Source organism: Eschrichtius robustus, chromosome 13 (assembly GCF_028021215.1).
Source record: "Eschrichtius robustus isolate mEscRob2 chromosome 13, mEscRob2.pri, whole genome shotgun sequence".
NCBI classification, from domain to species: Eukaryota; Metazoa; Chordata; class Mammalia; order Artiodactyla; family Eschrichtiidae; genus Eschrichtius; species Eschrichtius robustus.
The window spans coordinates 38,697,358-38,715,926 of record NC_090836.1 but is presented as its reverse complement, the minus strand read 5'-3'; the positions used below and the strand labels follow the sequence as shown (position 1 = coordinate 38,715,926).

Genomic DNA, 18,569 nt, shown 5'->3' with positions numbered 1-18,569 from the left:
GAGCAGAAGTGAGCAAAAAGTTTGAAGATGACCATTCCATTAGAAAGCAGTATTAAACAAACTATGGGGGGAAAAGCCAAACTATAAGTGTTAACTAATCTAACAATTCAGAGTTGTCATTCATGATGAGCAAGTAATAAAGTGCTCACCAGTTCAAAAATGAACTCTTTTAGGTTCTTAGAGGCCGATTCAAACCTCTATCAATGACTTACTACTACGCAAGCAAGCCACAACTCTCAATATTTAATTTTATCCATTTGCCAATGAGGATCAACTCTTAGTTTGGGGGATGGGTTCATTTATTAAGGTCACAGGTAGCAATAAGGCAAAAAATAGTAGTTTTCATCAAAATTATCTTTGAATATTCTTCAAATGACCCATTATAGTTCAATGTATCACTGATAATCTATTAATTCCACACTTTGTTGAACACAGTTTCTCTATGGCCCTCAATTAACTTAATCTTTTAAATTAATTTAAAAGTTTCTCCTTTAAGAATAAAAGCATACCCCCACTACCCACTTAACTGGCAGTATGAACTGTTTCATTTCCTTTTCAAGGTTGAGAAACTATTAATTTCTGATCATCGATTCTCCAATATGTATTGGGCTCTTTAACATCTATTGGCTATGGGCGAAAGCTCACTGAATAGATCAGCAGTCAAAATTACCTACTTATTTCATGCTTTCTATTACTGTCCAGTTCTGTTAGTTGAATTCAAGTAAGTTAAATGCACATACGATGCAACTCTACCATATACTGCAGAAAGACATAATGGAAATCAATGAGATATGTGATACATATTACATACTTTGTGTAAATAGAGTATACAGTTTTGATAATATTAAATGAGAGGAGAACAAGACAGCTGGAGAGAGATGAGGAGAGTCTGAACTGAGGCATAAGTACTGGCAATCAAAAAGGCCAGACAGAGTATTTAGGAAGACTCAACAAGATTTGGTGATTAAATGAATGTGGTAGTTAAAGATTAAGGATAATGAGATTTTTGTTTTAAGGATAGTGGGAGAGGTTGAGAAAGATCTAAATGTATTTCTAGGCTGAAGAAGCAAGTAAAGAAAAAGAGGTTTAAGATATAGGAATGAGTAGCTGGGAAAGACTGATATTCAGAGTACAGATTCAGAAGTAGTTAACATCTCTTCCTGACACAAGGGGAAGTTGAAGGAGAATGAGTTCAGATGCTAATAAGTTTGTAAGGGAAGGGGGAAGAAGTTGAAGAAATTCATGCCACACAGCTCCCAGAGTAACTACAAAGTGTTAAGATCAACTGAGAAAGTGAGCATCCTCCATTAAAACACAAGGACAGAGAAATGTCTTGGGAATGGTAAGAGAGCAGGTGAGGTGAAAGATGGATTGTTTTTGTTAGGACAAATGAAGGTGGAGAACAAAAAGGCTGAGAGTGATAAAATATAAAAATCATAACTCATAATGAGCCAGGAGAAAGAAGTTCAAGAGCTGAAGGACAGGTCCGAATTCTAATTAAAGATATCTGAATTAAATAGAGTTGACCCATGGGATCCTAGGAAGGGTGCACAAGTACAGGTATATACACATGTATTAGCATTTGTATACACATGCACACATGTCTGATCCTACCGATTCTGTGGTGTTTGGTCCAAGATTTAGAAATAATAGGGGTATTATACTTATGTATTCTGATGACCACCTGAGAGAATTATAAGGCAGCATATGATTAACCAATTCCTGGTCTATCAATCTCCAGTGACTGAAATCACAAACCCATTAGGGCACTTAATACTCTCACAGTTGTGAACAATATCTAATCCCTCACACTACTCTAAACCCTTCTCAACTTCATTTCTCTATTCTACTATTCTTCCTCTGTGCTCACGTTGATCCTGCTGCTCCTGGAATGTATAATATCTAAGAAATTAAAGTACATACTCAATTCTCATTTAGCCTACTCTACTGTAAAATATCAGTTCCCTGTACTGCATATTTAAATTTATCTGTAGTATTAAATCTGACATACCAATAACCACACTGAAAAAGATTATACAAAAACACTAACCTGGGGCAGATGCTACATGGTTCTGGGTTTGGACTTGCTCTACAGCTTGTGGCCTAATTTCAGATAAAATTTGATGACTGGAACTTGGATGTTCTACGAGTTTTACTGCAGCCAGTGCATCGGGGCCAAACATCTGAATATCCATGGAAACCAGACACACTAACATGTCTAAAATAAAAACCAACAGTTATTAGTCAATAATACTGTAAAACAATGACATCGCTGAAAAACACATGCTATACATATATAAAACGCTGCTTCTCAAATGCCAGTCTGTGAATCATTGTACATCAGAATTATCTGTGGATCCTTAAAAAAGATTTTTAGGCTCAATCTCTGAAGACTGATTTAGAAGCTCTGGAGTGGCTGTTAGGTATCTTCATTTTTAAAAAACTTCCCAAGTGATTCTGATGTGTAGTCAGATTTAGGAACCACTGATATGGAAAGTACATCTTAATTTCTCAATAATAATACTTTTCAAGCCAAATCTTTATTAACTCTGATTTTAATATTTATACCAAAGAAAGAAATCATTTGAATCACTGAGCAAAATGTTAACGTGACATGTTTTAGTAAGTGTGTTTAAAACTGACGCCCCACTAAGAAGGTGAGTTCATTGATTTTGAGGATAATACCACTACTAGCATTTCTAGCAAGAGAAGGAAGCTTGTTCCACTCAGCTTTAGTTGCTTAATAGTAGCAGCTGACCACTTAAAACAGATGGACCTGCCCCCCAGAGTAAGACATAGCCATCTTGTTGATTTCAAATTTAATATATAGTAATAGAAATAAAGAGAAGAAGTAAAGATTACTGATAGCCACATGCATCCTGGTCTCTACATAATAGAAGTTTCTTGCTTATCTAAAATAGGCAGAAAGTATAACACAAACAAGCGTGTCTGAAAGGGTAATGACTCCTCAAAATAAACAGTAAACCCCAAATATCAATTGTGATTTTTTACAGCAACCACATTAAATATTTTTTCCTTAATAAAGAAAATAACTTAAATGCTTTTTGTGGTTTAGTCTTACCTATGCTCTTTTCTACTTTTGCAATTTTTGTGCAAGCTACATCTCCCATTTCTGTGAGCATATATAGCACCTCAAGTGTTGAGATTACGAGCAGCACATCAGGTAAAGTGAGATGACAAATGATCTCTCTGTATGAGTCCTGATCGACATATTCACAAATCAAAACACCATTATCCTCTGCTTTGCAAAGATTTCCCAAAATTTCCATGCCTGAAAAGCATACACACACAAACATGTATTTGTCTTTTAAAAGATGATAAAAAGCTTGTGTACTTTAGACAATGAGAAACTTAAGTGAGCGCTTACCCCTCATCTTTAAAAATCTATCCCTTGACATTAGGCATTTTGTAACAGTATGAAACATCAGATGAGTAGTTTTGAAATCAACAGGATCCAATAAAAGCTGGAAAAAAAAAAGGACACTACTGTTTAGGTAGGCTTCTTCCAATTTAGATCCAAATGTATATTTCAAATTTAATAAAAATGAGCAGAACAACGTTACGTAACTTTAAAAAATGTAATTACTGTGAGAATAGCCATCAATGAATCTGGAGCATCATTTCAAATATTTCTTTTTTTCCACAAAAGTGTGTAATACCTTTAGGCAAAAACTATATGTAAGCATTTAATATTCTATAATTATGGCAAATATAATAATCCCACATCCTAAAATTTTAAAGTAAATATTGTGCTAACTATAAAAACTGTTTCAAGCTACTGTCACATGCTTACCTCAGCTGCAATATTTCCTAATGTGTCAAGGCCTAATTGCCTTAGAGAAATAAAATGACTATGTGCAGAAAGTAATAGGAAACGGAGACAGGTACGATTAGCTGCCAAGAGCTTAACATTGCCCTCCTCAAAGGAAAGATTTCGCAAAATCACTGCAATCTGAAGTACCCGTTGTCCTTCAATATCATTAATGCCCAGCTTTCGAGGTGGATGAAATAAAGATTCCCAAATCCACTCTCCTGATGTACCTTCTACAAGAGAAGAAAACATATTTTACTTAAACTGATATTTCACTTATTATTGATATTTCAAAGTTATTTAAAATATTTTCTCATTGACTTACCATGAGACTTGCTTCTGTCAGAAATGAGGTCACGTACTTCATTATCATCAACAATGTCTTTCCAAAACTGTAATGAGAAATTATTACACTTAATTCTGACAATTTGAAATAACTATTCTATTACTTTAAAAATAGTCACACATACTATAAAACTATAATAGTTCTACTATTTTTAGTTCAAGTAGATATCACTGTATTCTATGTACTTAGTTCTTTGACACAAATGCTAGATTTTTCTATAGTTCAAAGGTGTCGTCTTGGCCTGGGGCCCACAGATCCCTAAAAGGTCTGTGAAAAATATAGGGCATCTATGAACATGAATGAGGAGAAAAAAATGACATCTTCATGTTCATTAACCTCTAACTAAAATTTAGCATTTCCTTAGCATTTTCTTCAACTCTGAATGTTAGAAAATGAACCACAGTAGTAACAGCAGAACCTCTGACACTGTCACCAATATGAATCACAGATATTTTCAGATCACTTTATAGCTATGGAAAATATCTAGAAATAGTGTTTATGCTCATCAGTACTTAAAAATCATGATAGTCATTAATCCCATTAGTAAACTGCATACAGTCACAGTATTCCTATTTACAGACTCCTGAGACATAGCTGGCTAGCTACTGAGCAAATCTACATCTAGAAGAAAATCAAACAGCAAGTGGTGAAGTATTTGTGTTCACAAATTTGTAACCCAGATATTTAGGTTTCCTTTCCAGTATTCCATATCAACAAACTGTTTTTTGACCTGTAAGAGAAAGGAAATGAATCGAAATCCACTGCTTAATCTTTTTCAGGCTAAGAAACAAATGCCTATATATTAATAAGTCTATACAAAATGAACGTTAATTTTAACTTTTCTATTCCATTTTACCTTGTTACTTCCCTACTAATGAAGAAGCACATGGGCCACTAGTTCACTGTTTATTTCTAAACATTCTGATGTATATTTCTAAATGATTGTTTTTTAGTTTTGGGAATTAAAGTTCCTTTGCATTTAAAGTTACTGATCTGAGAAAAGGTCCACCACCAAAATGACTCACTGCATAAAAACTCACAATAAAAAATGTGTGGTAACAATAAAAAGGAACTAGGCATATGAAGGAATAAGACAATGTTCAATAACCAAGGAAAAAGGGCCACAGGAAATTCAAATAATAAAGATATCAGAGTGGAATTTTAAATGATCATGGAAAATAAACAAAGAAATAGAAGATAAAATCGAAAAGTTTGGCATGTAAGTAGAAACTATAAGAAATAGCTAAATAAAAATCCTAGAACTGAAAATAAGAACTCAATGGACAGATTTAACAAAGGATTAGAGTCAACTCAAGAAAGAATTAGTGATTGGAAGAGACGGCAGAAAAAAATACCAAGTTAGAAGCATAAAGAGACAAAAGGATGAACAGAATAAAAGCATTCAAGACACATACAGTGAAAAAGTTCTAACATAAAATTAATTGGAGTTCCTGAGGAAAGATAGAAAGAATGGGCAAAAACAATATTTGAAAAGACAGGGTTGAGAATTTTCTAAATCAACTGAAAGATGCCACACCATAGATTTAAGAAGCACTCCAAACTCCAAGGAAAGATAAATAAAATGTGTAGGAACATCATAATAAAATTCCTGAAAAGCACAGACAAAGAAAAATCTTAAATGCAAAGGTGGAAAAAGGGACAGATAACCTTGAAAAAGACAACTAAAATTACAGGAAACTTTGTAAAAGAAATAATGGAAGCCAGAGGACAATGGGATATTTTCAAAGGGATGGAAGAAAATATCTGCCAAAGTAGAATCTTTACACAGTGAAATTGCTCTTCAAGAATAAAACTGAAATAAAGACATTTTCTGACAAATGAAAACTGAGAAAAATATCACCTGCAAACCTGCACGGGGGAAAAAAAATGCATGAAAAGGTAGATGTGATTTAAATCAAAATAAGTGCTGAATAAATAAAATACTAAAAAAAGTCTTACGGGTAAAAATATATATAAAATTAAAATCTATGAAAAATGCTTGGAAGAAAATTTTGCTCAGGCCGTAACGGTACTGCAGTAGTCATCCCATCATAAACCAATATATATAAAACAATTGCTTTCACAGACTGGTCAAGAGTAATGCAAAACCGTAATCACTGAAACGTGGGAAGCAAATGAGGTGAGCTCAGTGACTGCCCCATATCTTTACATAAACACTCTTTCTAGACAACGATACAGAGACAATAAACCCAAGAGGTGACAGCAATTACTAAACTGAGAAGACATTATATATGTATATATGTATATTCTCTCTCTCTCTCTCTCTATATATATGTATATACACCCAGCTAATTCAGGTCCAAAAAAGACCATACCTTAGGAATAAAGATAAACTAGTCCTGTATTCGTCATAACAAAACTTAAAAACAACTATCCATATATTAATTAAAAGTATGCCAGAACAATGTGCAACATTCTTGGAAGACACCAAAAAACAGACACTAAATAATGTAATAGTCCCAATACCTATATCTAATAAAAAATTACTAGATGTACAAAGGAAGTGGGAAACATGACTCATAACTAAGGCAAAAATCAGTTTCAACAAAAAAAGACCCAGAAACAATAAAAATAGTGAAACTAGCAGACAAGAACATTAAAAAAACTATTATTGAATATGCTGAAGGATTTAAAGGATAATATGAACATAATTAAGATGAATGTGGGACAATATAAAAGAGAATCAAATGGAATTTCTAGAGCTGAAAAACATAATATCTGAAATAAAAAAATATGACTAGGGCTTCCCTGGTGGCGCAGTGGTTGAGAATCTGCCTGCTAATGCAGGGGACACGGGTTTGAGCCCTAGTCTGGGAAGATCCCACATGCCGCGGAGCAACTAGGCCCGTGAGCCACAACTACTGAGCCTGCGCATCTGGAGCCTGTGCTCCTTAACAAGAGAGGCCACAATAGTGAGAGGCCCGCGCACCGCGATGAAGAGTGGCCCCCGCTCGCCGCAACTAGAGAAAGCCCTCGCACAGAAATGAAGACCCAACACAGCCAAATAAATAAATAAATAAATAAATAATAATTAAGGTGCTAATAATTAAAAAAAAAAATATGACTAGATGGGCTTAATTGGAAAAGAGGAAATAAAGACATAACAATAGAAACTATTCACAATGAAGTACACAGAAAACAAAAACGTCTAAAAACAATTAAGAGAGCCACAGTGGCCTGCAGAACAGTTCCAGAAAAGCAGGAGGGGAAACGAAAAATTTTTGAAGAAATAACTGATAAAAACTTCCCAAATTTCATGAAAAATACCAAACCAAGAAGCTAAATAAACCTCAAGCAAAACAAAACTAACTAAATAAATAAAAAAACCACAACAAGGCACATTAAAAAAATCAATGACAAAGAAAACACCTTAAAAGCAGTCAGATAAAACATATCACAAAAGGAAGAACAATAAGAATGAAACTAACTTATTGTCAGTAATAATGCAAACAAGACGGAAATGAAATGTTACCTTTAAAATGCTCATAAAGTATAAATGGTCTGAATGCATTGATGAAAAAGGAAGAAATTGTACACTGAAAGGCACACTGAAGGAAGCAGGAGAAGAAAGCCTCAACTATAAGCCATGTATAAGAAACACTATATATAAATCTACAGATGAAAAGCAGTGATGGAAAAAGATATATGATGAAAACATTAACCATAAAAATGCTGGTGTTGATAAATAATATCAGACAAGAGACTTCAGGATAAGGGAAATTACCAGAAGTCAGAGAGAATAATGCATAATGACAAATAAAATCATCAAGAAAATATAATAATCTTAAATGTATGTGCCACTAATAATTGAGGTTCAAAACACATGAAGCAAAAACTGACAGAACTGATAGGGGATACAGACATTCATAATTATAGTTGATAATTCCAACATTCATCTCTCAAGAAATCACAGACCAATTATATAGAAAAGCATTAATGATACAGAAATCTTGAACAACACTGTCAATGATATTGATTTAATTATTATCAACAAATATTACATCCAACAATAGTACAACAAACATTCTTTTCAAGTGTGCATAAAACACTCACCAGAAAGACCATATGCTGAGCCATAAAACAAGTCTTGATAAGTTTAAAAAAGATTGAAGTCATATAGAATATGTTCTCTGACAAAAATGGAATGTGATTAAAAATCAGTAATAATAATAATTATGAAAGTAAATAATACTAAAAGCTAGTTTGAAAACAGTCAGAAATTAAACAGCTTACTTCTATATAACCCATGAATCAAAGAAGAAATCACAAGGAAAATGAGAAAAACCTTGAACTAAATGATAATGAAAACATAACAAAAATTGTGGGAAACGGCTAACGCAGTTTATAGAGGGAATTTATAGCAATATATGCTGATATGAGACAGGAAAAAAAGTTTAAAACCACTGGTCTAAGATTATATTTAAGAGACCTGAAAAAGAGCAATAATGCACAACAAAAGTAGTATATAAATCAAAAACTGAGAAAACAGAGATGGAGTTGTTCTATTGTCCCTGCAATTATCTAAGAAGAGGTAAAAGTACTAACTTATTAAACTAGTAAGGATTAAAATATAATCTCTAATATGATCAATGAGAAAACAGAAAAAGTGTATGTAAAAACTAAGTGGGCAGAAAACTGAATAATAAACAACATTCAGTCAAATCAATTCAAAAAGTTAAGAAAGGAGAAGGAAAGAAAACAAACCTGAACAGGCAGGACATATAGAAACCAATTCAGAACATGGTAAATTTAAACATAATTATATCAAAATTACACTTAATGTAAATGGAATAAATGCACTAATTTAAAAACAAAGTTTTACACACAGGAAAAAAAAAAGCTGAAATATATGTTATTTACAAAAAAAAATTCACCTAAAATATAAGGATAAAAAAGATTGAAAGTAAAATATGAACTATATAAACACCAACCAAATGGAAGCTGATATAGTTATATTGATATCAGACCAAAAAAAAAAAAAGAAAAAGGATAAAGGAGACTTAAAGGTAACAAGAATGCTTTACAATATGTTCAATTAACCAGAAAGGTGTAACAACTATACCTGTGTGCACTAAATAGCCCATTCTCAAAATATAAAAACACAGTTATTACAGAACTATAACTATAAGCTGAAAAAAACACACATCCTCACTCAAACTGGGTGCTTTTAACATATCTCTCTTCATAAATGAAGAAATAAACAGCTGAAAAAGCCAGTACTTATGAACTGGTTCATCTGTACCCTTTTTCTAGACTCCACATATATGCGTTAATATGAGATATTTGTTTTTCTCTTTCTGACTTACTTCACTCTGTATGACAGTCAGTTTGCAAGGCAGAAATAGAGACACAGATGTAGAGAACAAACGTATGGACACCAAGTGGGGAAAGCGGGGGAGAAGGGAAGGGGGATGAACTGGGAGATTGGGATTGACATATATACACTAATACATATAAAATAGATAACTAATAAGAACCTGCTGTATAGCACAAGAAACTCTACTTCACTTCGCTGTACAGTAGGAACTAACACAACACTGTAAAACAACTATACCCCAATTAAAAAAAAAAAAAAAGAGCCATTACTGATGTGGAACTATTAAGTATCATGATTAACTGTGTTGCTATAATTTGAAAAGATACATGCACCCCAATGTTCATTGCGGCAGTATTTACGATAGCCAAGACATGAAAGCAACCTAAATGACCATGGACAGAGGAATGGATAAAGAAGATGTGGTACATATATATAATGGAATATCTCTCAGCCATAAAAAAGAATGAAATAATGCCATTTGCAGCAACACGATGGACCTAGAGATCATCATACTAAGTGCAGTAAGTCAGAGAGAGAGAGATAAATATCATATGATATCGCTTATATGTGGTATCTAAAAAAAATGGTACAAACGAACTTATTTACAAAACAGAAATAGAGTCATAGATGTAGAAAACAAGCTTACGGTTACCAAAATCAAGAGCGGGGGAGGGGGGTATAAATTAGGAGATTGGGATTAACATATACACACTATTATATATAAAATAGATAACTAAAAAGGACCTACTGAATAGCACAGAGAACTCTACTCAATATTCTGTAATAACCTATATGGGAAAAGAATCTAAAAAAGAATGAATATATGTATATGTATAAAAGATTCACTTTGCTGTATACCTGAAACTAACACAACATTGTATATCAACTATACTCCAATAAAATTTTTTTTTTAAAATGATTTACTGTGTTGGCTTAACTGACATATATAGATATAGAAACTTACACCCAACAACTTCAGAATACAGGCATACCTTGAAGATACTGCAGGTTTAGTTCCAGACCACCCAATAAAGTGAACATCGTAATAAAGTGAGTCAGCACAAATTTGGTTTCCCAGTGCATATAAAAGTTATGTTTATACTACACTGTAGTCTATGAAGTGTGCAACAGCATTATGCTTAAAAAAACAGTGCACATACCTTGAAAAGGAAATACTTTATTGCTAAAACAATGGTAACAATCATCTGAACCTTCAGTGAGTCACAGTAGTAAAATCAAAGATCACTGATCACAGATGACCAAAACAAATATAATAATAATAAAATAATAATGAAAAAGTTTGAAATATTGAGAGAATTACCAAAATGGGACACAGAGACATGAAATGAGCAAATGCTGTTGGAAAAATGGCACTGATAAACTTGCTCAACGTAGGGTGGCCACAAACCTTAAAGTTGTAAAAATGTATCTGCGAAGCACAATAAAGTGAAGGGCAATAAAACAAGATATGCCTGTATATATTATTTTCAAATACACATGGAGTGCTTATAAAATCTGATCAATGCTAAGCTACCAAATAAAGGGAGAAAACATTTCAAAGGTTTAAAATTATACAGAGTATGTTTCTCTGAACATACTGAAATTCAGTTAGATATTAAGAAGAAAAGGAAACTGGAAAATTTTTCATATGTGTTTGGAAATTAAGAAAATTCCCTTCTGGGGGGGGAGGGCCAAAATGGCGGAAGAGTAAGACGCGGAGATCACCTTCCTTCCCACAGATACAGTAGAAATACATCTACACGTGGAACTGCTCCTACAGAACACCCACTGAACGCTGGCAGAAGACGTCAGACCTCCCAAAAGCCGTGTGGATGAAAGGCTCTTGGTGCTCCAGCCAGGCATCAGGGCTGTGCCTCTGAGGTGGGAGAGCCAACTTCAGGACACTGGTCCACAAGAGACCTCCCAGCTCCACGTAATACCAAACGGCGAAAATCTCTCAGAGATCTCCATCTCAACATCAAGACCCAGCTTCACTCAACGGCCAGCAAGCTACAGTGCTGGACACCCTATGCCAAACAACTAGCAAGACAGGAACACAGCCCCATCCATTAGTAGAGAGACTGCCTAAAAACATAATAAGGCCACAGACACCCCAAAACACACCACCAGACGTGGACGTGCCCACCAGAAAGACAAGATCCAACCTCATCCACCAGAACACAGGCACTAGTCCCCTCCACCAGGAAGCCTACACAACCCACTGAACCAACCTTAGCCACTGGGGACAGATACCAAAAACAACGGGAACTACGAACCTGCAGCCTGTGAAAAGGAGACCCCAAACACAGTAAGATAAGCAAAATGAGAAGACAAAAAACCACACAGCAGGTGAAGGAGTAGGGTCAAAACACACCAGACCTAACAAATGAAGAGGAAATAGGCAGTCTACCTGAAAAAGAATTCAGAATAATGATAGTAAAGATGATCCAAAATCTTGGAAATAGAATGGACAAAATGCAAGAAACATTTAACAAGGATGTAGAAGAACTAAAGAGGAACCAAGCAATGATGAAAAACACAATAAATGAAATTAAAAATACTCTAGACAGGATCAATAGCAGAATAACTGAGGCAGAAGAACGGATAAGTGACCTGGAAGATAAAATGGTGGAATTCACTGCTGCGGAACAGAATAAAGAAAAAAGAATGAAAAGAACTGAGAACAGTCTCAGAGACCTCTGGGACAACATTAAACGCACCAACATTCGAATTATAGGGGTCCCAGAAGAAGAAGAGAAAAAGAAAGGGACTGAGAAAATATTTGAAGAGATTATAGTTGAACACTTACGTAATATGGGAAAGGAAATAGTTAATCAAGTCCTGGAAGCACAGAGAGTCCCATACAGGATAAATCCAAGGAGAAACACGCCAAGACACATATTAATCAAACTATCAAAAATTAAATATAAAGAAAACATATTAAAAGCAGCAAGGGAAAAACAACAAATAACACACAAGGGAATCCCCATAAGGTTAACAGCTGATCTTTTAGCAGAAACTCTGCAAGCCAGAAGGGAGTGGCAGGATATACTTAAAGTGATGAAGGAGAAAAACCTACAACCAAGATTCCTCTACCCAGCAAGGATCTCATTGAGATTTGATGGAGAAATTAAAACCTTTACAGACAAGCAAAAGCTGAGAGAGTTCAGCACCACCAAACCAGCTTTACAACAAATGCTAAAGGAACTTCTCTAGGCAAGAAACACAAGAGAAGGAAAACACTTACAATAACAAACCCAAAATATTTAAGAAAATGGGAATAGGAACATACATATTGATAATTACCTAAAATGTAAATGGATTAAATGCTCCCACCAAAAGACACAGACTGGCTGAATGGATACAAAAACAAAACCCATATATATGCTGTCTACAAGAGACCCACTTCAGACCTAGAGACACTTACAGACTGAAAGTGAGGGGATGGAAAATGATATTCCATGCAAATGGAAATCAAAAGAAAGCTGGAGTAGCAATTCTCATATCAGACAAAATAGACTTTAAAATAAAGACTATTACAAGAGACAAAGAAGGACACTATATAATGATCAAGGGATCGATCCAAGAGGAAGATATAACAATTGTAAATATTTATGCACCCAACATAGGAGCACCTCAATACATAAGGCAAATACTAACAGCCATAAAAGGGGAAATCGACAGCAACACAATCATAGTAGGGGACTTTAACACCCCACTTTCACCAATGGACAGATCATCCAAAATGAAAATAAATAAAGAAACACAAGCTTTAAATGATACATTAAACAAGATGGACTTAATTGATATTTATAGGACATTCCACCCAAAAACAACAGAATACACATTTTTCTCAAGTGCTCATGGAACATTCTCCAGGATAGATCATATCTTGGGTCACAAATCAAGCCTTGGTAAATTTAAGAAAATTGAAATCGTATCAAGTATCTTTTCCGACCACAACGCTATGAGACTAGATATCAATTACAGGAAAAGATCTGTACAAAATACAAACACATGGAGGCTACACAATACACTACTTAATAACGAAGTGATCACTGAGGAAACCAAACGGGGAATCAAAAAAATACCTAGAAACAAATGGCAATGGAGACACGACGACCCAAAACCTATGGGATGCAGCAAAAGCAGTGCTAAGAGGGAAGTTTATAGCAATACAAGCCTACCTCAAGAAACAGGAAACATCTCGAATAAACAACCTAACCTTGCACCTAAAGCAATTAGAGAAAGAAGAGCAAAAAAAAACCCCAAAGCTAGCAGAAGGAAAGAAATCATAAAGATCAGATCAGAAATAAATGAAAAAGAAATGAAGGAAACAATAGCAAAAATCAATGAAACTAAAAGCTGGTTCTTCGAGAAGATAAACAAAATTGATAAACCATTAGCCAGACTCATCAAGAGAAAAAGGGAGAAGACTCAAATCAATGGAATTAGAAATGAAACAGAAGAAGTAACCACTGACACTGCAGAAATACAAACGATCATGAGAGATTACTACAAGCAACTCTATGCCAATAAAATGGACAACCTGGAAGAAATGGACAGATTCTTGGAAATGCACAACCTACCGAGACTGAACCAGGAAGAAATAGAAAATATGAACAGACCAATCACAAGCACTGAAATTGAAACTGTGATTAAAAATCTTCCAACAAACAAAAGCCCAGGACCAGATGGCTTCACAGGTGAATTCTATCAAACATTTAGAGACGAGCTAACACCTATCCTTCTCAAACTCTTCCAAAATATTGCAGAGGGAGGAACACTCCCCAACTCATTCTACGAGGCCACCATCACCCTGATACCAAAACCAGACAAAGATGTCACAAAGAAAGAAAATTACAGGCCAATATCACTGACGAACATAGATGCAAAAATCCTCAACAAAATACTAGCAAACAGAATCCAACAGCACATTAAAAGGATCATACACCATGATCAAGTGGGGTTTATCCCAGGAATGCAAGCAAGGATTCTTCAATATACGCAAATCAATCAACGTGGTACATCATATTAACAAACTGAAGGAGAAAAACCATATGATCATCTCAATAGATGAAGAGAAAGCTTTCGACAAAATTCAACACCCATTTATCATAAAAGCCCTGCAGAAAGTAGGCATAGAGGGAACTTTCCTCAACATAATACAGGCCATATATGACAAACCCACAGCCAACATTGTCCTCAATGGTGAAAAACTGAAACCATTTCCACTAAGATCAGGAACAAGACAAGGTTGCCCACTCTCACCACTATTATTCAACATAGTTTTGGAAGTGTTAGCCACAGCAATCAGAGAAGAAAAAGAAATAAAAGGAATCCAAATCGGAAAAGAAGAAGTAAAGCTGTCACTGTTTGCAGATGACATGATACTAAACATAGAGAATCCTAAAGATGCTGCCAGAAAACTACTAGAGCTAATCAATGAATTTGGTAAAGTAGCAGGATACAAAATTAATGCACAGAAATCTCTTGCATTTCTATACACTAATGACGAAAAATCTGAAAGTGAAATTAAGAAAACACTCCCATTTACCATTGCAACAAAAAGAATAAAATATCTAGGAATAAACCTACCTAAGGAGACAAAAGACCTGTATGCAGAAAATTATAGGACACTGCTGAAAGAAATTAAAGATGATACAAATAGATGGAGAGATATACCATGTTCTTGGATTGGAAGAATCAACATTGTGAAAATGACTCTACTACCCAAAGCAATCTACAGATTCAATGCAATCCCTATCAAACTACCACTGGCATTTTTCACAGAACTAGAACAAAAAATTTCACAATTTGTATGGAGACACAAAAGACCCCGAATAGCCAAAGCAATCTTGAGAACGAAAAATGGAGCTGGAGGAATCAGGCTCCCTGACTTCAGACTATATTACAAAGCTACAGTAATCAAGAGAGTTTGGTACTGGCACAAAAACAGAAATATAGATCAATGGAACAGGACAGAAAGCCCAGAGATAAACCCACGCACATATGGTCACCTTATCTTTGATAAAGGAGGCAAGCATATACAGTGGAGAAAAGACAGCCTCTTCAATAAGTGGTGCTGGGAAAATTGGACAGGTACATGTAAAAGTATGAAATTAGAACACTCCCTGACACCATACACAAAAATAAACTCAAAATGGATTAAAGACCTAAGTGTAAAGCCAGACACTATCAAACTCTTAGAGGAAAACATAGGCAGAACACTCTATGACATACATCACAGCAAGATCCCTTTTGACCCACCTCCTAGAGAAATGGAAATAAAAACATAAATAAACAAATGGGACCTAATGAAACTTAAAAGCTTTTGCACAGCAAAGGAAACCATAAACAAGACAAAAAGACAACCCTCAGAACGGGAGAAAATATTTGCAAATGAATCAATGGACAAAGGATTAATATCCAAAATATATAAACAACTCATTCTGCTGAATATTAAAGAAACAAACAACCCAATCCAAAAATGGGCAGAAGACCTAAATAGACATTTCTCAAAGAAGATATACAGATGGCCAACAGACACATGAAAGAATGCTCAACATCATTAATCATTAGAGAAATGCAAATCAAAACTACAATGAGGTATCATCTCACACCGGTCAGAATGGCCATCATCAAAAAATCTACAAACAATAAATGCTGGAGAGGGTGTGGAGAAAAGGGAACACTCTTGCACTGTTGGTGGGAATGTAAATTGATACAGCTACTATGGAGAACCGTATGGAGGTTCCTTAAAAAACTAAAAATAGAACTACCATACGACCCAGCAATCCCACTACTGGGCATACACCCTGAGAAAACCATAATTCAAAAAGAGTCATGTACCAAAATGTTCACTGCAGCTCTATTTACAATAGCCAGGACATGGAAGCAACCTAAGTGTCCATCATTGGATGAATGGATAAAGAAGATGTGGCACATATATACAATGGAATATTACTCAGCCATAAAAAGAAATGAAATGGAGGTATTTGTAATGAGGTGGATGGAGTTAGAGTCTGTCATACAGAGTGAAGTAAGTCAGAAAGAGAAAAACAAATACCGTATGCTAACACATATATATGGAATCTAAGGGAAAAAAAAAAAGGTCATGAAGAACCTAGTGGCAAGACGGGAATAAAGACACAGACCTACTAAAGAATGGACTCGAGGATGTGGGGAGGGGGAGAGGTGAGATGTGACAGGGTGAGAGAGTGTCATGGACATATATACACTACCAAATGTAAAGTAGATAGCTAGTGGGAAGCAGCCGCATAGCACAGGGAGATCAGCTCGGTGCTTTGTGACCGTCTGGGGGGGTGGGATGGGGAGGGTGGGAGGGAGGGAGATGCGGGAGGGAGGAGATATGGGAACGTGTGTATATGTGTAGCTGATTCACTTTGTTATAAAGCAGAAACTAACACACCATTGTGAAGCAATTATACTTCAATAAAGATGTTTAAAAAAAAAGAAAATTCCCTTCTAAATAATCCATGTTTCAGAGAGAAAATCATAATGGAAATAAGAAGATATTTTAAAATGAGTTATAATAAAAACATGAAATATCAAAATTGGAAGTATAAAGTTAAATGTGTGCTTGGATGGAATTTTATGCCTTCAAATGTATATATTAGAAAAAATAAAAACAAAAATCAATAACTGTAAGTGCCAGCTCAAGAAATTAGAAAAAGTTAAGAAACTTAAACCCAAAGAATACAGTATGAGAATAAAATATAAATAGCAGAAATTAGTGAAAACACACAACAGAGGTGATCATCTATTCATCTTCAACATACTGGTGTCTTCCTGATTTCATGTGATTAGCGATTATACTGACAAACCCATTCCCCATTGTGATTGCATGTGTTACTTTAGTGCACTTTTTTGTGCATCTTTCATTTTACTCACCAGTTTTCTGGAGTCATAGAAATTATCTGCTTAACTACAATCAAGAGATTTGGCTTTTAGTGGGTGGGGTAAGAACAGAATATAGAACTTTGGTGAGCTTGTAAAGCTGAGAATTAAAAATGCAACTCCATATCATGGTGAGAAATTTGAAGGTATAATACCCTCGAAGAAAGGGAGACAAAAGGGATAGGCTGGGCTTCCCTGGTGGCGCAGTGGTTGAGAATCTGCCTGCCAATGCAGGGGACACGGGTTCGAGCCCTGGTCTGGGAAGATCCCACGTGCCGCAGAGCAACTGGGCCCGTGAGCCACAATTACTGAGCCTGCGCGTCTGGAGCCTGTGCTCCGCAACAGGAGAGGCCGCGGTGGTGAGAGGCCCGCGCACCGCGATGAAGAGTGGTCCCCACTTGCCGCAACTGGAGAAAGCCCTCGCACAGAAACGAAGACTCAACACAGTCATAAATAAATAAATAAAAGAATGTGAATTTCTTAAAAAAAAAAAAAAGGGATTGACTGCCTCTGCTTGAGCTTTCAGTTAAAAACAATCCATGATATATATTCACCACTAGACTGCTCCACATCTCCCATGGATTTGTTTTTACCATGAGAGTAATCAGAAAAATCTCCAATAAAAAAATTAATATAAAGTCATTCTGATCAATATTTCCTTTCAAGTGACTGGCAAAAGCAACACAGAAGTGAAGAAATACTCTCCAACCAATCTGTACAAAAATCCTACAGAAAGAAATCTGCTGAAATTTATAAACCAACATTATAAATCACAAAGAAATAATCCACCAAGTCAGAATCAGCAGAATTAGAGTTGCAGGAGGCTTAGACATTAGCATTATCAGGTATGTGCTTGTATATGTACATATCTTTAAGCTTTCATTTATATTTTACATATAAAATATATGATATATTCATGTTTATGTATCATATATTTAATTCATATATAATTTAATTATATTAATAAAAAGATATTTTAAATATATATTTTAAAAATTATAAAAGTATAAAAGGAGAAGATCAAAAAGGGAAAATTTGAAAAAATACAATGAGAATTTCTAGAAATTAAAACAGTCACTAAAATAAAACTTAACAAACAAATCAAGTGGCATATTAGACACAGCTGAAGAGTG

At 35.0% G+C, this 18,569-nt stretch overlaps 1 protein-coding gene across 3 annotated transcripts in view; it reads right to left on the bottom strand.

The window, feature by feature from the left end:
* ARID2 (AT-rich interaction domain 2) overlaps positions 1-18,569 on the bottom strand; it is a 173,258-nt gene that overhangs the window by 51,936 nt on the left and 102,753 nt on the right. For 2 of the 3 annotated variants that reach the window (XM_068560826.1, XM_068560828.1), the window contains 5 exons: positions 4,158-4,224; positions 3,815-4,065; positions 3,389-3,485; positions 3,083-3,292; positions 2,051-2,218 (listed from right to left, as the gene is read on the bottom strand). In XM_068560826.1, coding sequence (XP_068416927.1) covers positions 2,051-2,218; positions 3,083-3,292; positions 3,389-3,485; positions 3,815-4,065; positions 4,158-4,224 — 793 coding nt within the window. The remainder of the gene's footprint in view (positions 1-2,050; positions 2,219-3,082; positions 3,293-3,388; positions 3,486-3,814; positions 4,066-4,157; positions 4,225-18,569) is intronic. The other variant, XM_068560827.1, reaches the window with a different exon arrangement.